This window comes from Eubalaena glacialis, chromosome 10, assembly GCF_028564815.1.
Source record: "Eubalaena glacialis isolate mEubGla1 chromosome 10, mEubGla1.1.hap2.+ XY, whole genome shotgun sequence".
NCBI classification, from domain to species: Eukaryota; Metazoa; Chordata; class Mammalia; order Artiodactyla; family Balaenidae; genus Eubalaena; species Eubalaena glacialis.
This window is the reverse complement of record NC_083725.1, coordinates 42,894,802-42,922,296: the sequence shown is the minus strand read 5'-3', so window position 1 is coordinate 42,922,296 and position 27,495 is coordinate 42,894,802. Positions and strand designations below refer to the sequence as shown.

The 27,495-nt window shown below is 35.6% G+C and overlaps 1 protein-coding gene across 4 annotated transcripts in view; it reads right to left on the bottom strand.

Moving 5' to 3' along the window:
- The window catches only part of TRPC6 (transient receptor potential cation channel subfamily C member 6), a 114,046-nt gene extending 95,922 nt beyond the window's left edge, over nucleotides 1–18,124 (bottom strand). For all 4 annotated transcript variants that reach the window (XM_061202651.1, XM_061202654.1, XM_061202652.1 and 1 more), the window contains exon 1: nucleotides 17,564–18,124. In XM_061202651.1, coding sequence (XP_061058634.1) covers nucleotides 17,564–17,733 — 170 coding nt within the window. In that variant the 5' untranslated portion in view covers nucleotides 17,734–18,124. The remainder of the gene's footprint in view (nucleotides 1–17,563) is intronic.
- Nucleotides 18,125–27,495: the final 9,371 nt, after the last annotated feature.

Here is a 27,495-nt window from a genome sequence, read left to right as displayed (position 1 = left end):
TTTAATTCAATCAATTAGTCTATTATCACAGCAATGTCATACCAGCTTAATTATTAAAACCTTAATATGTATTCTGATATTTGATAAGCCCCTACAGATGATTCTTCTTCAGGACATTGGCTATAATTTGGTTCTTTGCACATATGTATAAATATTAGAATCAACTTGTCAATCTTCTGGAAAGAAAAAATCTTGCAATTCTCATTGAAAGTATAGTTAATTTATAGATTAATTTGGGAAAAAAGCTGACATCATTAAAATATCAAGTTTTAATATGTGTGAAGATGGTTTAGTATATTTGCATTTACATGAACAACCTTTTATCTTTCAGTATAATTTCAAATTTTATTCCATTAAAGCATACACATTTTTGGCTAGATTTATTACCGATGTCTTAAGTATTGTTTTTTCAGTGAATAGTAATTTTTGTAATTTCTAACAGTCCATTGCTAATATAAATGAATGTAGTTGATTTTATATGTTGATCTTAGAACAATGTGTTAAACTCTCTTATTATCTGTAATATGTGTCTGCAGAATTTGGGGGCTTTACTATGCAGACAATCTTATGCTAATTATGGCAGGGGTTTTTTGTTGTTGTTATTTTAGCTTTATTGTTGTTATTTCAGCTTTATTGTTGTTATTTCAGCTTTATTGTGGTATAACTGACATATAAAATTATAAGATATTTAAAGTGTATACCGTGATGATTTGATATACATATGTATTGTGAAGGGATTCCCCTCATCTAGTTAATTAACATATCCATCACCTCACATATTTACATATTTATCTTTTCTTTTTTTTGATGAGAATATTTAAATTCTATTCTCTTAGCAAATTTCAATTATACAATACAATGTTATCAACTATAGTCACCATGTTACACTGGATTCTCAGACTCAGACTTTTTTCATCTTATAGCTGAAAGTTTGTACCCTTTTACCAACCTCTCCCTATTTCCCCACCCCCTATCCTCTGGCAACCTCTTTTCTACTCTGTTTCTATAATTTTGATTTTTTTTTTTAGAGTCCACATATAAGTGATACCAGTACAATATTTGTCTTTCCCTGGCTTATTTTACTTAGCATAGTGCCCTCAAGGTCCATCCTCTTGTTGCAAATGACAGGATTTCTTTCTTTCTCATGCTAAATAATATTCCATTAAACATATACACCGCATCTTCATTATCCATTCATTCATTGATGAACACCGAGGTTGATTTGGCTATTATAAATAATGCTACAATACTTATATAATAGTGGCAGTTTTATTTCTTCCTTTATAAACCTATCATTTTTATTTCTTTCTCTTTTCTTCTGTGCTTATTAAGGTTCCAGGACACACTATAGAAGCAGTGATGTGGTTATCAGTGTCTTACTCTTGAATTTTAAAAGAAATGTGTCAGAATATTTTCATGTAGATGTGGGGATATTCCTATTTTATTGAGCTTTACTGTGAATTAATACTGAAATTCATCAAATGCTTTTTCACTTATCATTGAGATGATCATATATCTTATCTTTTCTCCTTCAATTTATTGATCTGATGAATTAGATTATTTACTTAGAATAAAACCGCTGGGTTTGGTTTACTAATATTTTGTTTAGAAAGTTTTACATTTATGCTGATGAATAAAATTGTCTTATAACTTTCTTTCCTTATACTCGTTTTGGACTGTGTATCATGGTTACAGTGGTTTCCCTATAAGAGTTCGTGTGAGATTGAAGTGATCTATCCTTAGGAAATTTGTTTTATTTATAAAACTCTCTGAGCGTGTCTTTTCTTTATGAGAAGATTTTTATATAATCTTCTTGAGTCAATTTTGATATGTTCTATTATTCTAAAAATTGAACATTGTGCCTTAAATTTTCAAATTGTTGGCATAAATTTGGTCTATTATCATACCTTTTCAACCTCTGATAACTGTTATTATGTTCTATCATTCCATATTATCACTTTTTTCAATCTTTCAGGTACCTGTGAATATATCTATTTTTCATGCTTAATATTGTTTATCTGTGAATTCTCTTTTCTGGATAAGTCTCACCAGTCTTTTCTACTTTCTTAGTTTTTGAAAATAATAAACTTCTGGATTTGTTGATCTCCATTATTTTATTGTTTTTTAATTTTATTCCATGTCCTTATTTTTAAGGTATCTCTCATATTTAAATGAAAAATAACTAGATTAATTTTATTCATTAGCTAAGTGTTCAATTTATGAAGAGAGAGCACAGAAGAGAATAAACACACACAAAAAATAACATTATCAAAATAAAAATATTTGCTAGCTTTTGTTTCCTCTAATTTAAGCATTTAAGGTTAAGTACCAAATCTTACTGCCACTACTACAATTTGCTATTTTCATTGTAATTTATTTTAAAGTATTTTAAAATTTCTATTATGATTTCTTCTTTGCTCCATGAAATGTGTGTGTATGAGTGTATATATATATATATATATATATATATATGTATATTTATATATATACATTTTTAAGTTGATGGGAACAGTTTATTTTTGTTATTCATCTCTAATTCAAATGCATCATGATAGGATAGTCTTTCTATGAGATATATATTTTTTAGTAACATTTATATGGGTTAGACCATAAAGTTATCTCAACAAATTTTAATGTTTCACATGTGCTTGAAAAAAAGTGGATATTATTTAAACAGCCAGGTTCCATATATGTCCAATAAATAATGTTTGATAATTTTACTTTCAAGTTTTCCTTATTTAAATGTTTTTATTTGCTCAACCTATCAAAAATGAGATTTCCCACTATGATGACAGATTTGTCAGTGTTGTTCTTACAGTTCCTTTGATCTTCACTTTTATATTTTTAAGACTACATTATGATGGGTATGCAAATTTTTAACTTCAATATGCGCAAGATGAATTATAACTTTTATCATTTTGCTGTTGCCTCTATTTCCTTACTAATGATTTTTGTTTTAAAACATTTGTTTCGTTTGATGTTATTATACCTACCAATATTTCTCTTTGTGTTTGCCAGATACATCTTTGTTGCTGTCTTGATTCCCAGTCTTTCATGTTCTTATTTTTTAGGTATGTCTCATATTTAAATGAAAAATAACTAGATTAAGAAAAATCTATTCTCTAAATCTCTGGGAATTTTTCCTGGTGAATTTAGTCAGTTTATATTTATTATCATAACTGATACATATGAACTTGTTTCTACCATCTTACTTTTGCTTTGCATTTATCCTAGTTTTTTTTCTAGGCGGCTTTTTTCTTGCTTGCTTTTTTTTTCAAGTTCTCTGTCCATTCATTTTCCTCTTTCTTTTTATTTTCCCTCTCCGATTTGTACAGTTATATACTCTATTTCTATTCTTGTATGGACTTCCTTTGAAATTTTACAATGTAGTTAATTTAAGCCCCACCCCTTCTCAAGCAACATAAGGACTTTAGAATTTTTTAAGTCTGAAAATTCCCTCCCAGTTTACATGAAATTGTTCAGTATTTTAGTTCTGTCCTTTTTTGAAAACACAAATTAAACATAACTATATTATAGGAGAATGACTATTTAATGCTATCTACGTGTTTATCAATTTCATTGCTCTCATTCCTTTAATATCACAGACCATCATCCTAGGATAAGTTTCCATCTTTCTGAAGTACGGTACATCCTTTACAAGTTCTTTTCATGTAAGTATATTGGTAATAAACTCTTCTCATATTTTTTCCCTGAAAATGTCTTTATTTCAAACTCTTTCTTGAAAGGGACTGTTCCTGAGTACAAAATATTAATATGACTTTGGATATATCATTCTCTTATCTTCTGCTTTCCATTCTTACTGTTGAGATGTTTGCTGGAAGAAAATTCTCTTTCTTTGGTACATAATCTGTATTTTTCTCTCTGGCTGTTTATAAGATCTTTTTAAATAAATTTTTTATAATGTAGTTGCAGTTCCTTGTATCTAGGTGTGAATTTCTTTTTATTTATCTTATTTCATATGTGTTGTGGCTCCTTTCTCTGTAGCTTCATATCTTTCATCAATTCTGAAAAAAACTTAGCCATTATTTTTCTAATTGTTTCTTAACTACATTCCCTTTCTTCTTTGCTTATGGTTCTTTGAATATATGTAAACTGGTCTTTCCAATTCTAGCCTCTATATCTCTTAACCTCTCTCATATTTTACATTTCTTATCTTTCTGTATTGCATTTTGAGAAACTTTTTAATATCTATCTCCCAAATTATAAATTCTCTTGCTAGCTGCACTTAATCTTCCGTGAATAACTCTGGTCCATTGATACTTTTATTTCAATAGTTTTTTGTTGTTGTTCTTTTTTTCTGAAAGCTGTATTGTTGTCTTGTCATTTTTTTCAATACGCTTGCTCAGAGAAAGACAAATATCATATGATATCACTTATATGTGGAATCCAAAAAAAGCCTACAAATGAACTTATCTACAACACAGAAACAGAGTTACAGATGCAGAAAATAAACTTATGGTTACCACGGGGCAAAGGGGGAGGGATAAACTGGAAGATTGGGATTGACAGATACACACTACTATACATAAAATAGATTATTAATAAGGACCTACTATATAGCACAGGGAACTCTACTGAATACTCTTTAATGGCCTATATGGGAAAAGAATCTAAAAAAAGTCAATATATGTATACACTTTTCTGTACACCTACTTCAAACTAACACAACATTGTAAATCAACTATATCCCAATAAAAATCTTTTAAAATTATGCTTGCTCATTTTTGATAGTTTTCTTGTGCTTGTTCACTTTTGGGATTCCATCTTTATGTCTTTATACAGTTCAAACAAAGTAATTTTATGTTCTTATCTTTAATCCTTATATTGAAGTCCTTAAGGGTTTTATATCTTGCTTATTATTTCTGTTTACTCCCACTCAGGATGGCTGTTTTCTTGTGTATCTAAGGTAAATTAAATATATACTCACAATTAAAGATTACCAATTTGTAGAGAACCCAGAGGACCTGGATTAATTGAGGATTACCAGGTCCAAGGCAGAGTCTCCTGACCACGATGCTGACATTAGCACCTTATTTATGGAATTCCACCTTTCAAGCATTCACTGCTGCTCTGATAGAAGCCTATGACTTGTGCATGTTCGTGTTTGCATACAGGGGTTGGGTTAAGATTTCCCTTGCTTCCTACAAGCACAGAAATATAAATTATATTTTATGCAGAATCTAGTTGTTTTGTAACAGGATGACCATGAAGATTATCTATTCCACTGGAGGCAGAATTTCAAGAAAGTTTTACAAAATCTCATAATATTCAGAAAAAGAAATCCAGTTAAGTGATAATAGGCTTATTTAATAGCAAAATTTTCACCCTTTTGGAAAATTTTACCCCATAAAATCTTGGGTGATTTAAAAAGGACAAACTTCCTCTATATTTTCTGAAAATACAGATAATTCAAATCAGAAAGAAGGTCAACATTAAGATAAAAATAAAATTCAAATAAATTACTTTCTCCTCTAATTTAAATATAAAATTATTGCATCATGTTTTGATTTAAGAAACAAACTGGAAAGGTAGTTTTTCTCATAAAACAACATGCTACTCTCCTGACATCTCATCAAGCATATCTCCTATCTCATCACTTATGCTCCTAAAATATATCAAGAATAGCATCTTGTGTATAGCAGGTATTTGATGAGCATCTGCTGAATTAAAATATACTATTTTTCAATTTATCTGATAATAACTAATCATTGGATCTTAGGTAGAAAAATGAATTTCAATCTCACATTTTTGCATGGATGAATACACTGTAATGGTTTTCTTGATTGAAATTAGGTTTAGTTCCTAACTCTGGTTTTCATAGTGAATCTGAAGTAGCTGAAACAATAAGTTTCTAAACCTGACTACATATTAGAATCAACTAGGGAAATTTTTTTAAAATATTATTCCTAGGCCATAACCCCCAGAAATACTGATTTATTTGAACTCTCGTAATTATTAGGGAATCTATATTTTTAAAAAATTATCCAGGTAATTCTAATATATAGCCAGATTCTCAAACCACTGATAAAAACATTTTTTAATCCCCATCATCTGGTGTACATGTTTAGACAAGAGGCTGCTGATTTTTTCTGTGTTTACATCAGTCGATGTGCAACACTATTCCTTTAGTAATATCTCACTGCAATTTTCTAGTGAGGGTATATCAAATTCTTGCATGTAAGAAAGCGAGGATAATGCCTAAGTCTGAGAGTAAGGTGGATTGCAATACAATTTGAGAATAATTGATCTAATTTCTAGAAGACAGATTACCATGAAAATCAACTAAATGTGTAAGTTTTGCCCTGCACAATGTGATCCAAATCAAAGTTACAATATCATTAACATGTAATTTTAAAATCATTTTTACTTAACCATTCTTTTCTCACTTTCTCGATTTTAAGTTGGATTATTTCATTTAAGTATTTAAGACTTCTCAGGATGTAATGAGCTTTGGTCACAGGAAGTTCAGTTTTCACAGACTTTTTCAACTTAATTTAAATAAAAAGACAAGAACCTTTCCTGTTGCCATTTTAGTAAAAACAAAAAAGACTAATCTCCATGAGTGTTCTATCAACACAATGTAAAAAAATAAATGGTTTATATTCATATTTTCTTGTTTGCAGGATTATTTAAAAATATTTGACAAGCACAATTTTAGGGATCAAGCAGATATATCACAAAGTTCTTAGAATTCATTAAATGACCTACGCTGCAAGAATACAAAACTCCAATACTGTAGTATTTCTGAAAAGGCTAAGATGAAAACGTGGTATCTTAAAGGCAAAGTCTCACAAAACTGTATGAAGCCCAAAGAGAAAAGAATTTTAGAGATAAGGCCAATCTACTGGCATTCCACTTTGTATAAGGAAGACACTGTATTCATCCAGCAAACATTTATTGAGTCCCTACCAAACGCTAGTCACTGTTTACAGACTGTATCCCCGCCCTCCTGGAGCTGCCATTCCAGTGAAGGGAAGAAGTTCAGACAGTGAGGGTCAAAAGCAAACAAACAAAACAGTCCAATAGGAGTTTAAGTACAGGCTCAGAGTTTTGAGAGCCATAAATTCTTAGACAAGTTACTTAACCTTTCTGAACTCGCTTCCTCATTTACAAGTAGAAATAATATTACCCATCACACAAGTTTGCTGTGATGATCAAATAAGCTAATATAAATAAGGCAAGAGACTGGCATAGTCTTATCTGTGTTTTAAAGTCAGAGAATAAAGTTCAAACTTCTCAAATTCTGGACAGATAATAAAGTGTATTGTCTGCCTTGTAATCTTTCATATCTCACCTCCTCTTTCATTTACCCTGACTCTAGCACACCAAACACCAAATTTCATTGATTCTAGGATACATAATTCTCCCACTTTAACTTCTCTGGAATAGAACATGTCTTATCAGTGCTGCCAGTTGGGTGTCAGTCATTATCATGACAGTTTTCCTTTAGCAGTGCATGTACAAGCATTAAAAACAATGGCTCCAAAGTTTCAGAATGGATGACAGTGGCTTGAAAATAAATCCTGGAAACAGTAGCTAAGGATTCCTTTCAAGCCTAAGAAACAAATACATGTGTGTATGTGCATATGTGTATTGGGGAGAGTGGATCATACATGGGGAATGATGGTGAATCAGATTTGTTCAGCAACATTCAGGAACTGCTAAGTCAGAATAGTCTAGCTCTATATAATTGCAAAGTCAGTTTAACGGCCTAGCACCAAAAGCTTTTGGTCTATCATGGTTCTTTGGATTCTTTAAAGAAATGCTGCATCACCAATGTCTTCTTGGCACAAAGGACAAGACCGTGTGGATAAACATAGACATTAAAAATTTTGAGTTGAAAATGACTCAGGAAAGTTCATCTCTGAATATGAAGAAGCTTTAGGAATACCTTAACTAAATTTATTTTGTTTAGACTTTCTTTTTTTCATATGTGTGTAAGAGTTATATATGACCCAAACCTACACCTAATTAAGTATAAAGATCTATTTCAATAGTTATAATATAAAAATCTAAGGTATAATTTAATTGATACAGCACTTTTTTTCTTGTTTTTCAAAGGCATATAAAACATCAGGACAGGTGAAAATTGATACAACCTTGGACTCTATGAAATACAGTATCAGTGGTTCCCAAATACGGTGCTAAGCACATCAAAGGAGCTAAACAAATATTTGTTGAAAGAAATTAATGTATTCTTCAAGACGAAATACAGTGTCTGGCCCTGAATGCCCCTCCAAGAAAAGGGTCCTGCAGAAAACGTTTTCCTGGGGAGAAGAGACGATTCTTACAGTGCCCAGGAATCAGCTTTTCATAGCAACTACTGCCACCCTTCAACCTATTCAATGCAAAATTCTGTTTCAGAGAGTTTAACATAGTAATAATAAAAATAAGTTTTATCTATAACAGTTTAAACTGCCTAAAAGAATCTTTAAAAGAGTTTTAGAAATCATGTCATTTCCAAATCCTATTATAATTCTCAAGATAATCTTGTTAGTAATTCCCATGAAGAGAACTCTTCCCAGTTTTGTGCAAGGGTTTTGTGCTGACCCATACATGTCAGGACAAGATGTTCTTTGTGCTGCAACCAGAGCTTCTGTAACTGAAGCATGAAATCTGCCTTGAAAAGGCAATCAATCTTAACATAACTATCCATGCTGTAATTGATTTCTGGCAATATATACTTTCAGATATGTAAAATGCTTTAAAAATTATGCAAATCCTGCAATGAAATCCAGTTTCACACTACCATTTGAGTCAGGTCAGTTTTTCTGATACAACCTGTTTCGCAGCAAAGAAGCAATTTCATCCACATGATAGAAATCAAGAGTAAAAGAAAGCTTCCTCTTTTGTAATCTTAAAAGAGTCATGATCAGCTTGTGGACCACTGCTAAAATTAGTAAGTAATTTACAGATTACTTAGTTTTGATGCATTCACAGTCTTCCTTTGGTGACAAAGATTGGCAGTTTTTCAAAACCTAGTTTCACTCTGTGTCTAGATAAGTGATAGAATCTTTCCTTCTTTCCTTTCTTTCTTCTCATGTCTGTCAACTACTGGCTGTGTAATCCCTGGCAAGTCACTTAACCTCTCTTTGCTGAGGTATTTTTTTACTTTTTTCTTTCTTATCATTAAAACATCAGTAAAACAGAGATTTGCTGGAAGTATTAAATGAGTTACGTATAAAGCACTTAGAGGAGGGCCTAGCACATAGAAATCCCTAATAAATCTAGTTATTTTTATTATTATGTGACAAAATCATATAAGGTCAACAAAGATGAATGAATAAACAGATTAATGAATTAGTGGAATATAAAGCTTGATCTTCACGGATGATTAAGATTTCAATAGAAAGAAGAGGTAGAAGTGAAACACACATATTACTGCTATTCATAACCTTTCTTCCTGTCTTCTTCCCCAGAGAAGAACTTAGATAAAAGGAGCACAGGTGAGGAATCTTGGTGCCGTAGATCAGAGCCAACCTGTGGCTTCTCAAGTACGTATGAGAAGACAGAGGAGAAGGAAGTGAGTGTGCTCTCCAAGAGGACACCCACCACGTACCCAGCTGTGCCGGGCACAGGCATGATTATATGGGATGCCGGGAGATTAGGGAACTCTATGCAACCTGCCAGCCCTTCTGTTTACGCGTTCCAGCCTGCATTACCTAAAATGTATTGTTTTTTGTCCACTTGACAACAACTCTCCAGCCGTGTAACTTTCTAAACATTGCTTAATGTCTCTAAACGTCAGCATGGTCATTTATAAAACAGACATTAAAAATATCCAAGTGGCTGCTCCGAAGAGCAAATTACGTTTGTATGACAACTAGAAAAGGACCTGCTACAGAGTAGGTATTCAAAAAATGTAAGTCCCCAAAAATATACATAAATACTTTAGATTAGTCCTCTACAGAAACAGCAACTTGCACTGACCTGTAAATAACTCTAGTCAGTACCACTGCTCCTCTTTGTCCTGGCTGAGTTACCTGAATTAGGTTGAGAATAGACTGCAACTAACGTGTTGTTTGGGTATTTGTGACATCCATTTCTATATGCTGCTCCAAAAGGACATTCTATAAGAAATGTGATTCAATCCATTCCAATACCTTAAGGGTCTTAAACAGCATACCAAGTTTTAGATGCCAAAGTTTAATTGAAATTTGACATGCAGATGAGCACTTCTGCCTGTCCTGAAAGCCAGCAGAAGCTTCCTAAACAAAGAGCAATCACAAACGGTAATTTTATCCAACTGGTTCCAATTACATTTAGCATTTTTTATGAAAGAGGGAGAAAAACAAGAATGGACTCAAGAAAATGTTTTCCTTTTATGATTTACTCTCTACGAGGCAAAGATGAATTGCCTTATGAAGTCAACTTACTTCTTATAACTCAAGGAACATAACTGTCTAGAGAAAAAAATTACGCAATGTCTTCCTAGAGGTAAACAAACATTATGTTACAGAATAAATGTGGGCATTTCAGCACATCTGGAAATAACTCCACAACCTACGTATGGTGTTGGACCCCTAAAAAAGATGTTTCGTGATAATAAATTGTTATCAGCAGATGTTGATTACTTCAAGCCAGGGGAGGTTTAGAAACAAAATAGATGGTTTCTGTCATGCAGAACACAGACCTTCAAAGTGGTCAATTAAAAGAGACACACCATTAATCCAAATGGCAGCTGGAGGAGTTGTTGATTCCTAAATGAAGAAGGGGAAGCAGATCCAAAGGTGAATTTTACACTTGTTTTTCCCGTTAGCACAGCAGCTTCCAAACTGCATACCCTTAACCAAGGTCCAAGTCTTTGCTTTATGGTTATAGATGCTATTTTTTTCAAAGGACATAATAGATACTAGCATTCCCTCTGAATTCTAAACCACTACATATGTTTGTAATATCATAAGAAATCATGATATCACACATACTCTATTTGATTGATTTTATTTTTCATTTGATAAGTGTGTTCTTATAAGGAAATGAGTCCTTGATTTTACTTGGAAATCCCTTGTACTGCTGCTGAGTGGCTGTGTTCTAAGGTAACTGCCCCTATGGGTCAGAGAGTGAAGCCATACCTGTGTGGGTAAGTGGTAGGATCTCTGCTTAAAAGAGTAGACATACCTAATGTCAATGATCCAGGAAAGAAGGAGATCCTAGAAAAAGAAATGGAGCTTGAGAGGCATATCTTACACTGGATAAAGGGAGGAGGGTGGTATTCCTTTGTCCATCTGGGCTAAGACTGACTTTTTTTTTTTTTTAACTTTTTTTAAGATTTTTATTGGAGTATAGTTGATTTATAATGTTGTGCTAGTTTCAGGTGTACAGCAAGGTGAATCAGTTATACATATACATATATCTACTCTTCTTCTTTAAGATTCTTTTCTCATGTAGGCCATTAGAGAGTATTGAGTAGAGTTCCCTGTGCTATACAGCAGATTATTATTAGTTATCTATTTTATATCTAGTAGTGTGTATATGTCAGTCCCAATCTCCCAATTTATGGAATACTGACTATTAAGGGCTAGATTGTCTGGGGATGGTCTGAGGAGGGGAGGGAAGAATACTCTCTGCCAGTTGGATAAAACTTGGGGTTAGGCAGGGGTCAGTCCTTAGGAGACTCCACAAATGAGCTGAAAGACAGTTATAGCCAGCCAGGAGTTTTTCTCTGTATGTTAATTCTCTTTGGTTATTCCTAAGCATTTGACAAGTGCTGATGAAGATACAGCCTCATCTCAGGTGAGCAGGAGGAACTTGAAGGGAAGAGTCTGGGGCTACAGCTAAAAGGAGAGCAGCGTGGTAGTGGCATAGTAATTAGTGACAGATCCCGCAGAAGAAGGTGAATCTCAGTGGACAGGCAGCTGGAATATAAGATCTGGGTATCTCCTTCTATGTGGACATTCACTCTTCTGTCTTCCTTAAAGGACTCAGATGCTATTTTATGAAAAGAGCTGGCATCACGTTATTCCTTATTAGAATAAATATTGATGAGAGGATAATGTCTTTGTTGAGGAATAAATTAATTTATACCTTCTCTTTGCTAGATACTATGCTAAGAGTAGAGAAATGAAGGACTAGAGGCATACAGTCTGGTAGAAAGAGATTTGTGAGCAAAAAGTAAAACGGATGTTTGAATAGACATATTTATCAGACATAGGGAGGTAAAAATAATGGAGGGATAACAAGCACATAAAAATGTAATGTGGGGCTTCCCTGGTGGCGCCGTGGTTGAGAGTCTGCCTGCCAATGCAGGGGACACGGGTTCGAGCCCTGGTCTGGGAGGATCCCACATGACGCGGAGCAACTAAGCCCGTGAGCCATAGCTACTGAGCCTGCGCGTCTGGAGCCCGTGCTCCGCAACAAGAGAGGCCGCAACAGTGAGAGGCCCGCGCACCGCGATGAAGAGTGGCCCCCGCTCGCCGCAACTGGAGAAAGCCCTCGCACAGAAACGAAGACCCAACACAGCCAAAAATAAAGAAATTAATTAATTTAAAAAAAAAATTCTATTAAAAAAAAAAAGGTAATGTGATTCATAGGCTTGAGTCCATATTCTAACTTCAGTCCTAAACTTTTTCAAGGGATTCGTGTACTCTATAAGTAGTTAATGTCAGAAAACATTTTCTAGCCTGCAGTCTGAATTTTTCATTCCCTTTTAATACATAAATGAATTCAAGGCATATTTTATTTTGCCTGGAGAAAAGAAGGCTATGTTGGGGGAGTCTATTTATCTGTGGTCTCTGACCTTAGGTTACCTCTCTTAAATCAAGAGTTCAAAGTCTGGGTCCTAGGGCTCATAGATGGGTTTCATCCAAAACCATCCTGAGGTCAATAAAAATTTAAAAAGATCCATGACCCATTAAAACATTTTTTTAAAAGGTCATTTTTGTTTCATAATATGAATTAAAGTATACAATTAAGAATCTCTTTGGGTTTCTCCTAAGACCATGATTTAATGACCCTTGGAATCCCTTTTTGTCCATATCCATGTTTAAAGAGATCCTACCAGTAATGGAGCACTGACTTTGTATAAAAAACTACACTAATAACTAGAAAGTAAACAATGCTTCATGTAAAAGAAAAACCATAGTTCTTGTAAGCTACACATTGCATAACCTGGGTATCAAAATACACTATGAGTGTATTTTCTTATTTTGAATTTTAAAACTTACTCATTTGAATCTCTTATATTTTGGTTCATTTTTATATTTCTTATCTTTAGTGTTCTTCCATTTCAATATAATACATTTAAATGGGTTTATTTTTCTGTATCGCACTAATATTCTTATACTTCATAAACATGAGAGTTAATCACTTCTGGAAAATTATCACCCAGTATGTATTCAAATGTTGCCTCTCCCTCATTCTCTATATTTTCTCCTTCTGGAACTCCTACCTTCTTGTTTCTTAACTCAGTAATGTTTATATTTTCCATTTATTTATGTCTCTGCATTCTAGGTATTACCATCGATTTTACCATGGCTAATCTGCATTTTTAACCCTTCCATTGAGTTTTTATTTCAAAATTATATTTTTCACTTACAGGGTTTCTATTTGTCTGTTTTTTAAAAATAAGTCATTCTTTGTTAGGATTTAACTTCTTTATATACTGTCAACATTTTATACATACTCATTTTATATATTCTCTTTCATGTTGCTATATTATCTCAAGTTATTAAGGATCCAATACTGCTGTTATGTCACATGTTAACTCTCCCTCATGGACTGTACTGTCTGCTAACTTTTGTTCTTAGTTGATTGTTTCCTTGTGTGTTTCGTCATGTATTATAGTGAGCACATCTTTAGCAGGGCTTGCTGTTTTCTTGAAAATCCTTGGCAGTCTAGATAGTTGGTACTATACTTTCAGAATGGTTTTCTGTTTTACTCTTCTAGGAGCCTCAGGAGTATTTTTCAACTTGAAGATTTCTACGTCAGTTAGGTAGTGTAAAATACAGAAGCAAAAATAGAGTCACACGATGTTCAGGCCCAAAGAATGAAATTCTTAGGAGAAGATTCCTTTTCCTCTTACTAACAAAGTTTCTTGTTCTCACTCTGTGCTGATGGCATATTATTCTAGCCTAACTTTTCACTAAAATAAGGGTCCTGGTTTTATGCAGCGGACAGGGATGTCTCAGTTCCAACTCTCTGCCTCATCTGGAACCAAGGCCTTAGCTTTTCTCCATCTCACATGGACATTAGACTCCAACCTCCTGGTCACCCAGATCCATAATCACTGGGGCAACCACAGCATCAGTTCACAGGATATACTATGGCTTTTAACTTCTTTGCTTTAGCAAATGGTAATCCCTTTTATTTTTTGCAAAATTGGATACCACGTTAAAATCATTTAGATTATTTTATCCACTACTGCTAGGTGTTTGTAACCGTAATTTTTTTTAGAATATCTCAGTCTATTGTTTTGCCAGAGCTTTAGTTTACAGTTTGTTTCATTATTCATAATTAGTCTTTTCCAAGCAGAAATTTCAGTTGGACTGTTTCAGATCTTGAGAATTTAGAAACACTTAACGTTTTTTATGTCCAGAATTCTTCTCCATGTTCAGAAGGGATGGACTAGAGACATTTTTAAGTTCTAAATGAAGGAACTCTCTGATATAACTCCTGGGATCCTCCTAGGACATGGACATTTCTTGCTAACCATCATTACAAACTGATCAAAATAGGTTGTATTAATTGATTTCCAATTAGAAGTTGAAAAAAGGAAGAATTTGAATCTTTTTCTTCTAAGCACCACTTCAAAATGTTACTTCTTACACTTAAGGTCTGAGAATATGTAATTGCTCTCAAACAAGATAATTTGCCACAATTTTCAGTAGTAAAAGCCTCATAAATATATGTAAAAATCATTCTACATAAGTGAACTATGACACAGTATTTTAGCAATAGTCATAGAACGTATCCCACAGAATTGACAATTTGCAAAAATCTGTTCTCTTACAAGGGAAAAAATCTCAGTGATTTGAGATAATGGCAGTACTCATATCTAAAGCATACTAGTGATTGCCACTTTCACAAATATTATGCCTCTCACTCTAGGAATATATACAAGCAATTGTTTAAATTACAAGTCAAACGCATACAGAAGCTCTTATTTGTACTCTCTACCAGAGGGAAATAATTTTCTTTCATTCTTTCTCATACATCACAGATGTGAAGTACTATTGTTTACTGGTTAAAATTTTTCAGTTACTTGATTATTCAACTGGAAAAAATAAAAACCTTGCCAGAGTAAATAGTGATGAAAAGTAACTAAGAACCTTTTGGAAATAATAGATTTGGACAAGACCAAAGTCTTACTTGGAAACATGGCTCATACCTCTGACATGACAGGGGGTGCTCATTATGAATTGAAGCACGTTAAGATACTCTGTTCATCTCTCTATTGCCAAGGCCTATCCATTAAGAGTGATCTAGGATTCCTGAATGAAGGGAGAAAAATACTTATTCTCTAAATAGTAGATGATGTAAAAACTAGATAAATCAATAAGGCAGTAAACCACATTTGAAGAAAGCACTGGGGAAACTTTTCAGGACAACTTGCAATTATTGTTTTATTTAGTCTCTCTCACTATTAACATATAGCCACAAGTGTTTAAAATCAAATTATTTTCCCTACACAGTAACAAGTGACTATAGAATGATTAGGTGATAAAGAGAAAAAAAAGATTTTGTCTATGGAGCAGTCTAATTTTTAAAAAGCAATATAGCTTTTATAAGTTGCTTAACTTATCCACAGGTGACATTACCAAACATAACCCTCAGGCTTAAGGGTAGATCTTAAGTCTAAGTCAATGAAAAAGTCCATCTATGTTTCAAACATACCCTCAAAGCAAATTTGAAAGTAGCTGCATTCAGAATATCCAGAATTTATTTATTTATTTTTATTTTTTTCTTGGCATATATCTCCTTGCTACTCAAAGTGTGCTCCACAGACCAGCAGCCTCTACATCTTCTCAGAGATTGTTAGAAAGGCAGAAATTTGGGCTGCACCTAGACCCTACTGAATCAGAATCTGCACTTTAACAAGCTCCATAAGTAATTCATGTGCCATTAAAATTTGAGAAGTTCTGTAGTAAAAGACACAGAAATATTTTCTAATTTAACGTCAAGTACAAGATTTCTTTTGAGGGTGATGTCCTGGAATAACATAGTGGTGATGGTTTCCCCAACTCTGCGCATATACTAAACACCACTGAACTGTACAACTTAAATGGATGTATTTTATGAAATGTGAAATATATCTTAATTTTTTAAAAAGAAAAAAATGAGTAACAGTAAATGCTTTCAAACCATACAGCACGTAGATGAATGGAACCAGTTCCAATTTTTTTTTTCTTTTATCTAGGGGAAAAATTAGATGCACCATTTCCTGGGGCTCACTTCTTACTGGGAAAGGGATCTACAGCAGGCCTTGACTCTGGGCAGCCCTGACCAATGATCTGAAGGTGCACCCATCCATCCTGCCCCCCATCCCCCGAGAGTGAGACACACAAACACACACACACACACGCACACACACACACACCCCTCTACAGCTGCTTACAGAACTGCTACTGAGAACTGCTTTCCTCCGGAAACCGCATGCGGATGGATGTGACATGTCAAGAAACCAGACTGCCCAATCAACTAAAGGAGCAAAGAGGCAGACACGCTATCTGCCAGCTGCACTTGTGGTCCCAGGCGTGTGGGGGAGGGGAGACTTCCTCATTCCGTCCTCTGCTTGCCCCTGCCACCCATTCCCCGCCAAAAAAGAAACTCCAGATTCTTAAATAAAATCTCGTAGTCACTCAGGGTCCACAGCAGACGACCTTCTTCGGTTTCTACAATTATCAATTTCCGGCCCGCACCTGTAACAGGCTCGCCTCCCCCGGACGCCCCTGGTAAAAGCTTCGCGCTATGGGTGGGAAGGCCTAGAGGTTCTATTTCTCCTACTTAACCCGGCGACCCCGAGGCTGGGGAGAGGATGCCTGGGGTAAGTGCACCCCCTCCCACGCGCACCTTGGAACTTTGCAGCCGTCTGGTAGCCGAGGACCTGTGCGCGCCACCTGAAGGGCTACGGCGGGGAGCGTGCAGAGGGCGGGCGCGCGGGTTCTCGAGTTCCCCCGGCAGGAGCGCCGAGCTGCGCCCAGGACCGAGAGTTCTGGTCATCCCTCCCACAGTTGCTAAGAGTCACAGGGGACGCAAATTTGAATCAGTCCCCCGCCCAGACCATGCCTTTGGCGCAGCGACACAGGGTCTCTTTGAGGGCGCCCGATTACTTGGGACTAAAGAAACCGACAGACACCTATCACCTGTAGTGGCGTCGGTACCCCACGGTCCCACTCTCTCGGGAAAACCTACCCGTGCGTGCTCGCCCGGAGCAAACCTTAGATCTGCGCGCGCCCTCCGCTCACTCGGGTCTCAGCCCGGCTCGCGCGGCCCTGGGAAGGCAGACGCGTGCGGAGACGCGCGCGGAGCCCCGGGTCTTCTCCGGCCAGCGCACACTTCCCGCCTGCAGCCCCCCCCCCGGCGTGCCCGCGGCGGCCGCACTCACAAGCAAGGGTAGTAGCCGTAGGGAGGCAGGGGGGGCTGCGGACAGCCGTCGTCTCCCAGCTCCGAGTCCATGAGCAGATAGTCTTGGCTCTCGTTGCGCCGCGCGCGGGCTGGGGTGGCCACCCCGGGAGAGCCTCCCCTCCCGGGCCCGAACGCTGAGCTCTGGTTCATGGCGGGAACGCCCGACTGGCCCGGATCCAGCTCCTGGGGGAGGCGCCTCGGCAGTTCCAGCGGGGACCCGGTGCGGAGGGGTCCGCGTCACCTGCCGGACTGGCCCGCGGCAGACTGGTGCTCAGGGGGCGAGGGTGAGGCGAGGAGCAGAGACGCCCTGCGAGCTGAGCTCCGCGAGCGGCTCACCCGCTGGCCCGGGGAGAAGTCACCACGCAGCGGGTCGCAAAGGGGACCTTGTCTGGGGTGCGTCCGGCCAGGGGACCCCTCGAGGAGGCGGCCGGGGCTCCCGGGCCGAGCGAGCGCAGGCGGGGCGGCGGGTGGCAGCGGAACCTGAGAGCTGAGAGCAAGGGAGACAGAGCTGAAGAGTTACTATGTCAACCGAGACTCTCCAGCCCTCGACTCCCGCCTTCTTCCCCCGCATCCTCCGTCATGATTCCACCTTTAAAGGGATCGGAACGACGTTCCAGAAAGCAGCCAAAGCCTGTCGTGTAGCCACAACTTTCAGGGCCAAGATGAACCTAAAGTAGGTGGAGCCACACATGCACTTTTTTTTGGGGGGGGGGGAGGCCTAAGAGTTTGCTTATTTAGAAACCATACAAATTAAGAACTTTCTAGGAAGCTTCTCTTAAGTAAGACTCAAATAACTCTTTTTTAAAAGAGACAGGAGCCTCTCCTTTCTCCTGTCTGCCTTCATTTCTTAGGACATTTTCTCTCCCACTCCCAACCCCCGAAGTTATAACTCTTCACTTTAAAATGAACAACATTCTGTGTTCCCAATGCCAAATGTTCCCAGTTCCTGAGCAAATCAACAAAAATAGGCATTTTCCGATGATACCAATAGAGACCAACAACCTGCTTACTTCAGAGAAAAACTTCCCTTCCATCATTGCAAATGCCAGAATTATCTCTCTGCCAGATGTTTCCCACATTTCCGAACTGTTTTTAATTTTAAGACTTAGTTTTAAATTCAGATTTAATCTTCTTACATGTGCAAAGTAAAAGAAACTCAACAAGGATGAAACACTATCTGTAGTACTTCAAGTAGTTGTCATTTAGGAATCCATTCGTTCAACAAATATTTAATTGATCCCACTTGTGTGCCAAGCACCATTTTAGGATTCAGAGGCAAACTAGCCAGATAAGGTGCCTGTCTGCCTTCCTGGAAGAGGAGACAGAGATTAAACGAGCAAATGAGAAAGTATCGGAGAAAAAGGCTACAATAAAAATAAGACAGGTTGATGTGATAGTAACTGGAGACTGACTACTTAAGATTATTAGGAGGTTAAAAGAGACCTTTCCAGGCAGGTGCTAGTTAAGTGGAGATGGACAGGGCAAGGAGCCAGACATGAAAAGATCAGAAACTGGTTGCAATAGGATTGAAGAAAGCCAAACAGTCCGAAATTCTGTTGACAAAGAAGGTACTTTTGCTTCCCATAAATAGGTGGACAATAAAATGGATGTTGGAAGTGTGAAAGCAGTGAACTTGATGGAGGAGAAAAGAGGTCACAAATTTAGTGTTTTTGACTTTGCCAGTACACTAAGAACTAAAGCTCAGAGAGGACAGGAACTGTTGTATTCTGAGGGCCTGGGTCTGTATTTGTTACTGGTATGTGGAATGAGTGAATGAACAGATGGATGGATGCAGTACAGAAAAAATAAGAAAACAGTCTTGGCCACTAAAAGAACATTTACCCTGAAAAACTAATCACCATCATTGTGAAGTACATTATTCCTGATTTAAGAATCTCCTTCTTTGATTTCCCATCATGTGGAGCCATGGTTTAAAATTCCTACTTTCGCCTAATAATTATGCATAGTGAAATTTGTCTGTGGCAGTTGCCATCTGTAAGAACTCAGTAGCTTTGATGCTTGAATGAGTTAGTTAATAAACGTTTAATTTAAATAGTGCAAAAGTAATCTGTTTGGGAACATCAAGTATAGTAAATAATTTAGTGGGGAAGGTAATATTCAAATGTTTTTGACATTTCAAATTCTATGAGTTAAAGAAAAGTTAGAAAAGACCAGTGGTGTTAGTTGAAGTGTTTCATGAAGTGTTTCATTTCAAAAAATGAAGTTTTTCATTCTCAGGTAGCAACCTTCACACTGAAAAAATTATTACAGTAAACTTATAATGTGATATCAATTTATAACTTTGCAAGATAAGACATGCTTTTCTCTGTTTCTTAAATACAGTTAGTACAGGACCAATAAATCCTAGGGACATTTTCCCAGGAGGGAGAAGGTGGTGTACAAAGGATTAGAGGATTCTGAAAGAGTTTAATAATATGAGGAAGTGGAAACAGCATTAGATTGGAAGGCTGAAAGCCTTGTTCTAACCATTCCCCTAACTGAAGCTGTATGATTTGAGAGAGGACATCTAATCTCTCTATGCCTCCTTTACTAATCAGTAGGCAGATATATAATTACTAAGTACTCCTCAATCTCTAATTTTCTGCATTTTATGCTTATCTATGAAGTTTTATCTATTCAATTACGTTAAAAAAAAACAGTGAAACAAAGACAACCCAGACAGTTAATATATTTTTTAATCACGTGAGGCATTGCTGAGTAGATCTGGAGTAATGAAGAAAATTGGTGAATGAAGTTAAAAATTAAAAAATAGTTGGATGAGTAAAGAAAGTATAGTTTTCATGAGCAAAAAAAATTGCTATGCAATTTTATGTATGTTTATGTAGTATGTTTATGGTATTAAAAAAAAAAAAAGAACACCAAGTTGTAGGTCCAAGATATGGAGATGACGGTAGACTGTGTGTCTCTATGTGGAAAGGGAGGGATGCCATTAAGAGATGACTTTTACCTCATTATACATACCTGCAGTTTGTTTGATTGATTGATTTTGATATAACACAGTATTTTGAAAAGTCAAGAAAAAGAGTTGCCCTCTAGAAGGTCTCAGGCTAAGAGCCCAAAGGGAAAGAAAATGATATTGCTACTGGCATCAGGGACAAAAGGTTGAGAAAACATTATTAGATGCCTAATGACTCAAAAAGAAGGTGTTACATTGAAGACTTTTGGCAGCTGCGGTTTATGAGGTGCTATTGTTGATGGGAAGCCACTGACACAACAGCTTTTCTGGGAAATGCAATTTGGGGTTAGCTGGCCAACAGCTACAAACAATAGTTTAGTCAGAAATTCGTGGGGATAATTCAAAGCATGGAGACCCAGAGCCCTGACTTCTAATGCATGTAGAATCCGCAGGGAAAAAAACAAAAACATCCTAGAAGCTTTAGAAGGCTTGATCTTCTATAAATAAAGGACCTCTGTAAATTCTGGACTGAGTGAAATAGTTGCAGGTGATATCAGATCTTTGAACCTCAATTGCTTAATTTTTAAAGTAAAGGGGTTGTAATAATTACATTTAAACCTCTACTGCAGATATTAAAATTTTACTATGTTAAATATTAGAAACAGTAAAATTAAAGTAGCAACCGATTTTAATATTTTCTTTGATTTGAGCTTAACATAACTATCCAAAATTCTAACATTATCGTATGGGTATTTTTTAAGCACTTGTGATTACCATGGTCTGAGAACAATTCATGTTCGACTAAATTAATCTCTCTTTTAATAGAATTATTAGAATGCTTTCAGTAAACTATTGGCCAAGGGCATCGTATAATATATTTGTCAGCAAGATTGAAAAATATGGACTGAGTAATGGAGGAATGATTTGTAAGTAGTCAGAAGACTGCTGATCTATAGATCAGTGTCACCCAAGCCTAGTAGATGGAGACATATCAAAAATGGATGGAGTTACTTTATAAGTAGTTAGTTTCCTATCACTCAACACATTCAAATGCAGCATAGACCTCAGTTTTTTACATATGCTATAAAATAAATGAATGTATTTGTGGCAAATTAAATGACCTCTAAGATCCTTTAAGAAAAAGGCTGAAATTCAAAAACTTATCATCTCAGTGGATCCAAAATGCACAATTGATAAAACTCAGTATCTTTTCCTGATTTATTATTTTTTTCAAAAAAGCTTAGTAAAAAGGCATGTCTTTAACATGGTGATGATCTATTTCAGATAAAACCAACATGGAGAAATACCAGAGATGCTTTCATCAATGTAAGGAATAAGATAAAGATGTTACAATCATTATTAATAATTATTAGCTAAGAACTTCTATAATAAGCTAAATAAAACATGATAAATAAATAAGAGGGAAAAGTTTGAAAAAGAACATAAAGCTATTAATTTACAGATAATATAATTGCCTACTGTAAAAATTTCAAGATTTTTAGCTGAAAATTATTAGAACTGCAGAGTAAGAAATGTGTCTGGAACATTGTTGTGTTATAAAGGCAAGCATAGAAATTTCAGTAGTTTTTCCTATCTACTAGCAGTAGCCAAGGATCAAGCATCAAGGATTTGATCCTTGATGTTAAGACTGAGATTTATAGGCCTTTGGGGCTCAAATAATTTCGCAGTTTTATAGTTTACTGTTTGGGGATGAAAACCAACAGCCTCTTCAACCTTACAGGTCTCTGCATTTCAGGACTCTCTATTCTCTTTCAATTTTGCTTGCAAACTTTCCAATACTATTTAGAGATCATCTCTTTCTTATATTAAATTGCCAAATGCAGCCAACAGCAGCCAACATTTGCTATGAACATTAGTTTTTTTCAATTCTTCTTTACAATTAAAACCTCATTAGGTACATTGTCTGTCTTCCAAGTAATTGAAGGTGACAGGTTTTGCCATTTTTTCCTACCACATGACACCAGTAACTCTTGAACTGCCCTCTTTCCTGCATTTGATGACAGATTCCTTGTCTGTCATCACCTGGCATCTGAGGAGATGCCACATATTTTAGTTTAGTTTGTTTGTTTGTCTTGTTTTGTTTACAGAATCACTGCACTTCTAATTATAATTTTAGTGACAGAAATAAAAAGGGTTACTTATGTTAGAGGAGGTCATCAAGAGGACATGACTCCCAGTTGACCCTCAAGCTGGACCTGAGCAATCGGAGACTCCTACACCCTCCCCTGTCCTTGCAATGTATGGAAATACCCATAGTGGGACCCATTTCAAGGACACAGCCTTGAGAGACCATGTGTTGTTGAGATCATCTGGACTGTATACATGACTGGGCCCAGTTAAGATCTGTATATAAACTTTTAAGATTCCGGCAGGTGGAAGCAGAGATCTACTCATCTCTTGCAGCTGCCCAAGACAAGCCTTGGTTATTAATCCTGCCACCGACGAATCTGGAGTGGTCTGCTCTTTCTTCAGTCTCTCCTTGCCTTCTGTGTATGGGGGGCCAGTTTCAGATTTCACTGGAGAAACTCCCGAGTTTTCGAACTTCATAGTGACAAAATATTTAATTTGTTAGAAAATACGGTCATACCACACAAAGCACCCCCCTATTAATAATTTTCCAATTTCCTTCAATACCCAAACTTTATAGAAAGTACCTAGTTCTCAATACATTTTTGGACACTATTTCTAAGTGATAAATTAATATTTACATACTCAAACTAAAAACAACAGTTTTAACAAAATTATGTGTGTTTCATTAATTTACATTTCAAATACAATAGGTGGAACATCGAAAATCACAAATACGTAGAAGTAGGAAGTTTTATTGAGAACCTCCTGCTGTGGCAAGATGGTAGCTTGATGTGTTACTTCTTTCTTTTAAAATTTTCATTTTGAAATAATTTCAAATAAAAACTTACAGAAAAGTTTATAGAAAGTAGAAGGAACTGACATATACCCTTCATCCAAATTCACTAATTGTTATATTTTTATTTATATTCCATACTTGGTACATCATCATCTCTATACACAGATAACATTTTTTCTAACCTATTGGATAGTAAGCTGAAGACCTCATTCCCTTCTACCCCGAAATACCTCAATGTGATTTTCTAAGAACAAAGATATTCAGGTACAGCTATCAATTTAACATTATACAGTTCTCTTATATAATCTCCAGAACTTAATCTGATTTTGCAAGTTGTTCCAAGATTGTCCTTTTGGGCAGTTTTCTTTTTTTGGTCCAGGGCTCAGTCCAGGTTCATGCACTGCATTCACATGCCATGTCTCTTTGGTGTCCTTTCATCTGGAACAGTTTCTCAGCTTGTCTTCACCCTGAAGTTGGTATTTTGAAAGTACAGGTCAGTTATTTTGTGAAATGCCCCCCAATTTCGGTTTATCTGACACTTCTTCATCATTAGATTGATGGGTAGGAATACCACAAAAGTGATATTATGCTCTCCTCGGTGCAGCACATCAGGAAGCATATGATATCATTTTGTCCATTATTGGTGATGTTAACTTTGATCACTTGGTTAAGATGGTATTCTCCTGGTTTCTACTGTGAAGTTATTATTTTTCCTTTGTGATTAATAAGTAATTTATAGGGTGATAACATTGGGTCTATGAAAATAAATACCTTGTTTCTTACCAAACTTTATACCCACTAGTTTTAGCATCCATTGATGATTCTTGTCTGAATTAATTATTACTATGATGGTTACAAAATAGTGATATCTCTAATACCATCATTCCTTCCATATTCATTTGTTGGCATTCTACTGTAAGAAAGACGTTTTCTTTCCTTACCATTCATTCGTTCATTCATTTTCCGTAAACTCATGGGTATATATTTTATTAAAAGTGTTATAATCCATTATTGTCATGATTTATTTTAATACTCGAATGGCCCTTGATTAGACCCTTTTTATTTGGCCTCTTTAAACTTACTCCATGTGTTTATAGAGAGTCAATTTTTTTTTAAATAGGCGCATAGTACTCCATTATGTAAATCAGGGGTTGACAAACTGTGACCCACTGGCAAAATCTGATCCTACCGTCTATCTGTTTTTGTAAATGAAGTTTTATTGACACACAGCCATGCACATTTGCTTACACACTGTTTATGACTTCTACAACCACAGAGGTAAGTAGTTGAAACAGAGACAGTATAAGCCAAAAATTACTATCTGGCCCTTTAAGAAAAATTGGCTATCACTTGGTGAAAGTTATTCATAATTTGTTCAAATAATATGCAATGTATTGATATTAAGACTGTATCTGATATTTTTAATTATTAATGATGCTATAATGAATAACTATACATAAGTATTTTCATATTGTATTAGGTACATTTTTATGGTAAATTCCTAGAAGCAGGATCAAAAGCAAATGCAGAGTTTCTTGAATCTAAAAAACTATGCCTCACTAAACTTCGATAAAATTTAGGCAATTATATGTTTAAATACTTTTTTCTGTCCCATCCTCTCCTCTCCTGTGACTCCAAATACATGTATGTCCCACTCAATATTGTCCCACAGATCCCTGAAGTTTATTTTCTTTCAATCTTTTTCTTATTCTTCTTCAGATAAGATATATTCTATTGGTCTATCTTTAAGTTCTCTGCTCTTTTCCTCTGTCATGTCAATTCTGCTATTAAAACCATCGAAAGATTTTAAAACTTCAGATATTTTGTTATTCTATTGTATTTCCATCAATATTTCTTTTTGCTTCACTGCACACACTTACAGCAGCTCCTTTTAAATCCTTGCCTACTAATTCCAGCATCTGGATCATCTCTATTCATTATCTTTTCCCTTAAAAATGGGTCACATTTTCCTGGTTCATTATTTGTTAATCAATTTTGATTGTATCCTGGAAAGTGTGAATATTATGTTTTGGAGACTCTGGAAAAGTCTGATATTTTTGTTTTGAAAGCAATTTATTTGATCAAAATTAAATTACAAACAATTTCTCCTGGGTGGCAACTCAAATCTCAATTCAATTCTTTTATATGTGGTTGTTACTTTGAGTCTGCTCCGTGTATGCATAGTTCAAGGGCCAGCCAAAGACTTGGCTAGAGTCCACTCACATAATTTGAAAATTACCCCACACTGGCTCTCTACTTCAGGGCTCTCCCCTGACTTCCCAGCGGCTGAGATTGCCCTGAATTCTGTTCTCAGTTCTACAGTCTTGGAGGTTTACCCACCCTACTTGGTGGCTGTTTTGGCCTGTTCTCAGATAAAAGCTGTACAAGGGGAAAACTTGCCGTGTGTGATACTCTTCTTTCAAGTTTTCACTCTCCTCAAAAAATCCTGAGTTATTCATTCACTCTTAAGTGCCTTTGTATATTTTTGTATTTTGTCCAGAGTTAATAGTTGTTACATATGGGAGGTTTGAGTCTGATAGGAATTTAATTTGCAGTACAGAAGTAGGCAACTGCTTAACTGCTGAAAACCAAAGACGAGGAGACAATCTTGAAAGAAGCCAGTGGAAAATGATATGTTATACACAGGGAAACAACAGTTCAGTTAAACAGTGATTTCTCCCTAGAGGGCCAGAAGACAGTGGTACAATTTCTTTAAATCTTATCAAATCTGGGATTTGAGTCACAGTTAGATTGTATGGGTGTAGAGGAAGTTACCCTTTCTAGTACCTGAATGACTTTATTTTTATACCTAAATATCTGGTCCATTTTGGAGTTTATTGTCATGTATGGTATGAGATATGGATTTACTTTTACATTCTTCCACATGGCCATCCGCTTATCCCAACACCATTTAGTAAAAACTTCACTAGTGTCCCAGTGATTTTAGATACCATCTTTATCATATATTAAATTTTCATGTGTACTTGGGTCTATTTCCAGACTTGCTATTCTATTCCATTAATGTTTGTTTATTCATATGCAAGTTCTAAACTGTTTTAACTACAGAGGATTTATAGTATATTTTAATATATTGTAAGACTAGTCCGTTCTCTTAGCTTTTCTTTTCTGTGTTTTCCTAGCTATTCTGGTATGCTTATTTTTCCATATGAACTTTGGTATCAACTTTTCTGACTCCAGAAAAAAATATTTGTTGGTATTTTTGTTGGGATCACATTACAATTATAAATTAATTTAAGCAAAACTGACATCTTTATGACTCTAAGTTATATTCTAATACAAGGGATGACTTTTTATTTGCTCGTATCTATTTTCGTGTCTTGTGAAATCGTTTTAAAGTTTTCTTCATATAATTTTTACACATTTCTTTCTAAACACAATCCCGTTTTAAAATTTTATCAACCTATTTTGAATATGGTTTATCTCCATTACATTATTTAAACAGTTATTTTTGCTTACATGAAGTCCACTGATTTCTAGGTTAATTTTATATCCTGATACTTTACTGAATTCTTTTATTGTTTCAGTTTATCACTGATTCTTTAGTTTTCTAGGAATACCATCATATCATTTGAACTAGAGGTAGATTTTCTATTTTTTTCAAATTTCTATTACTCTAGTTGTTTCCTGTTCTCTAATTACACTGGTTAACACCATGAGTACATTGTCAGTAGTAATGTAGATTAAATACAAATACATACAAATGTGTGCTTGTGTGTGCGCACGTGCACATGCTAAGGAAATGTCCATTAATTTCTATTTTCTTGAGTTTCTGCATTTTTTTTAAGAAGAGGCTTTCCAAGTAACTATGGAGATAATCATATGACTTGTATCCTGAGATGTATTAATGTGTTCCATTATATTAATGGATATCTTAATACTGAACCATTCTTGCAGTACCAGAATAAATTCCACTTGATCATTATATATTATGTTCTAAATATGGTGCAGAATTTTGCTTGCTAATATTTTATTTAGGATTTTTACACCGATATTCACAAGAGATATTGATCTGTAACATTATTTTTGTGCTATAAAAGTAGATGTTTTGAAAAGCATTCAGAGTGTCAACAAAGGGAATGTTTATCTC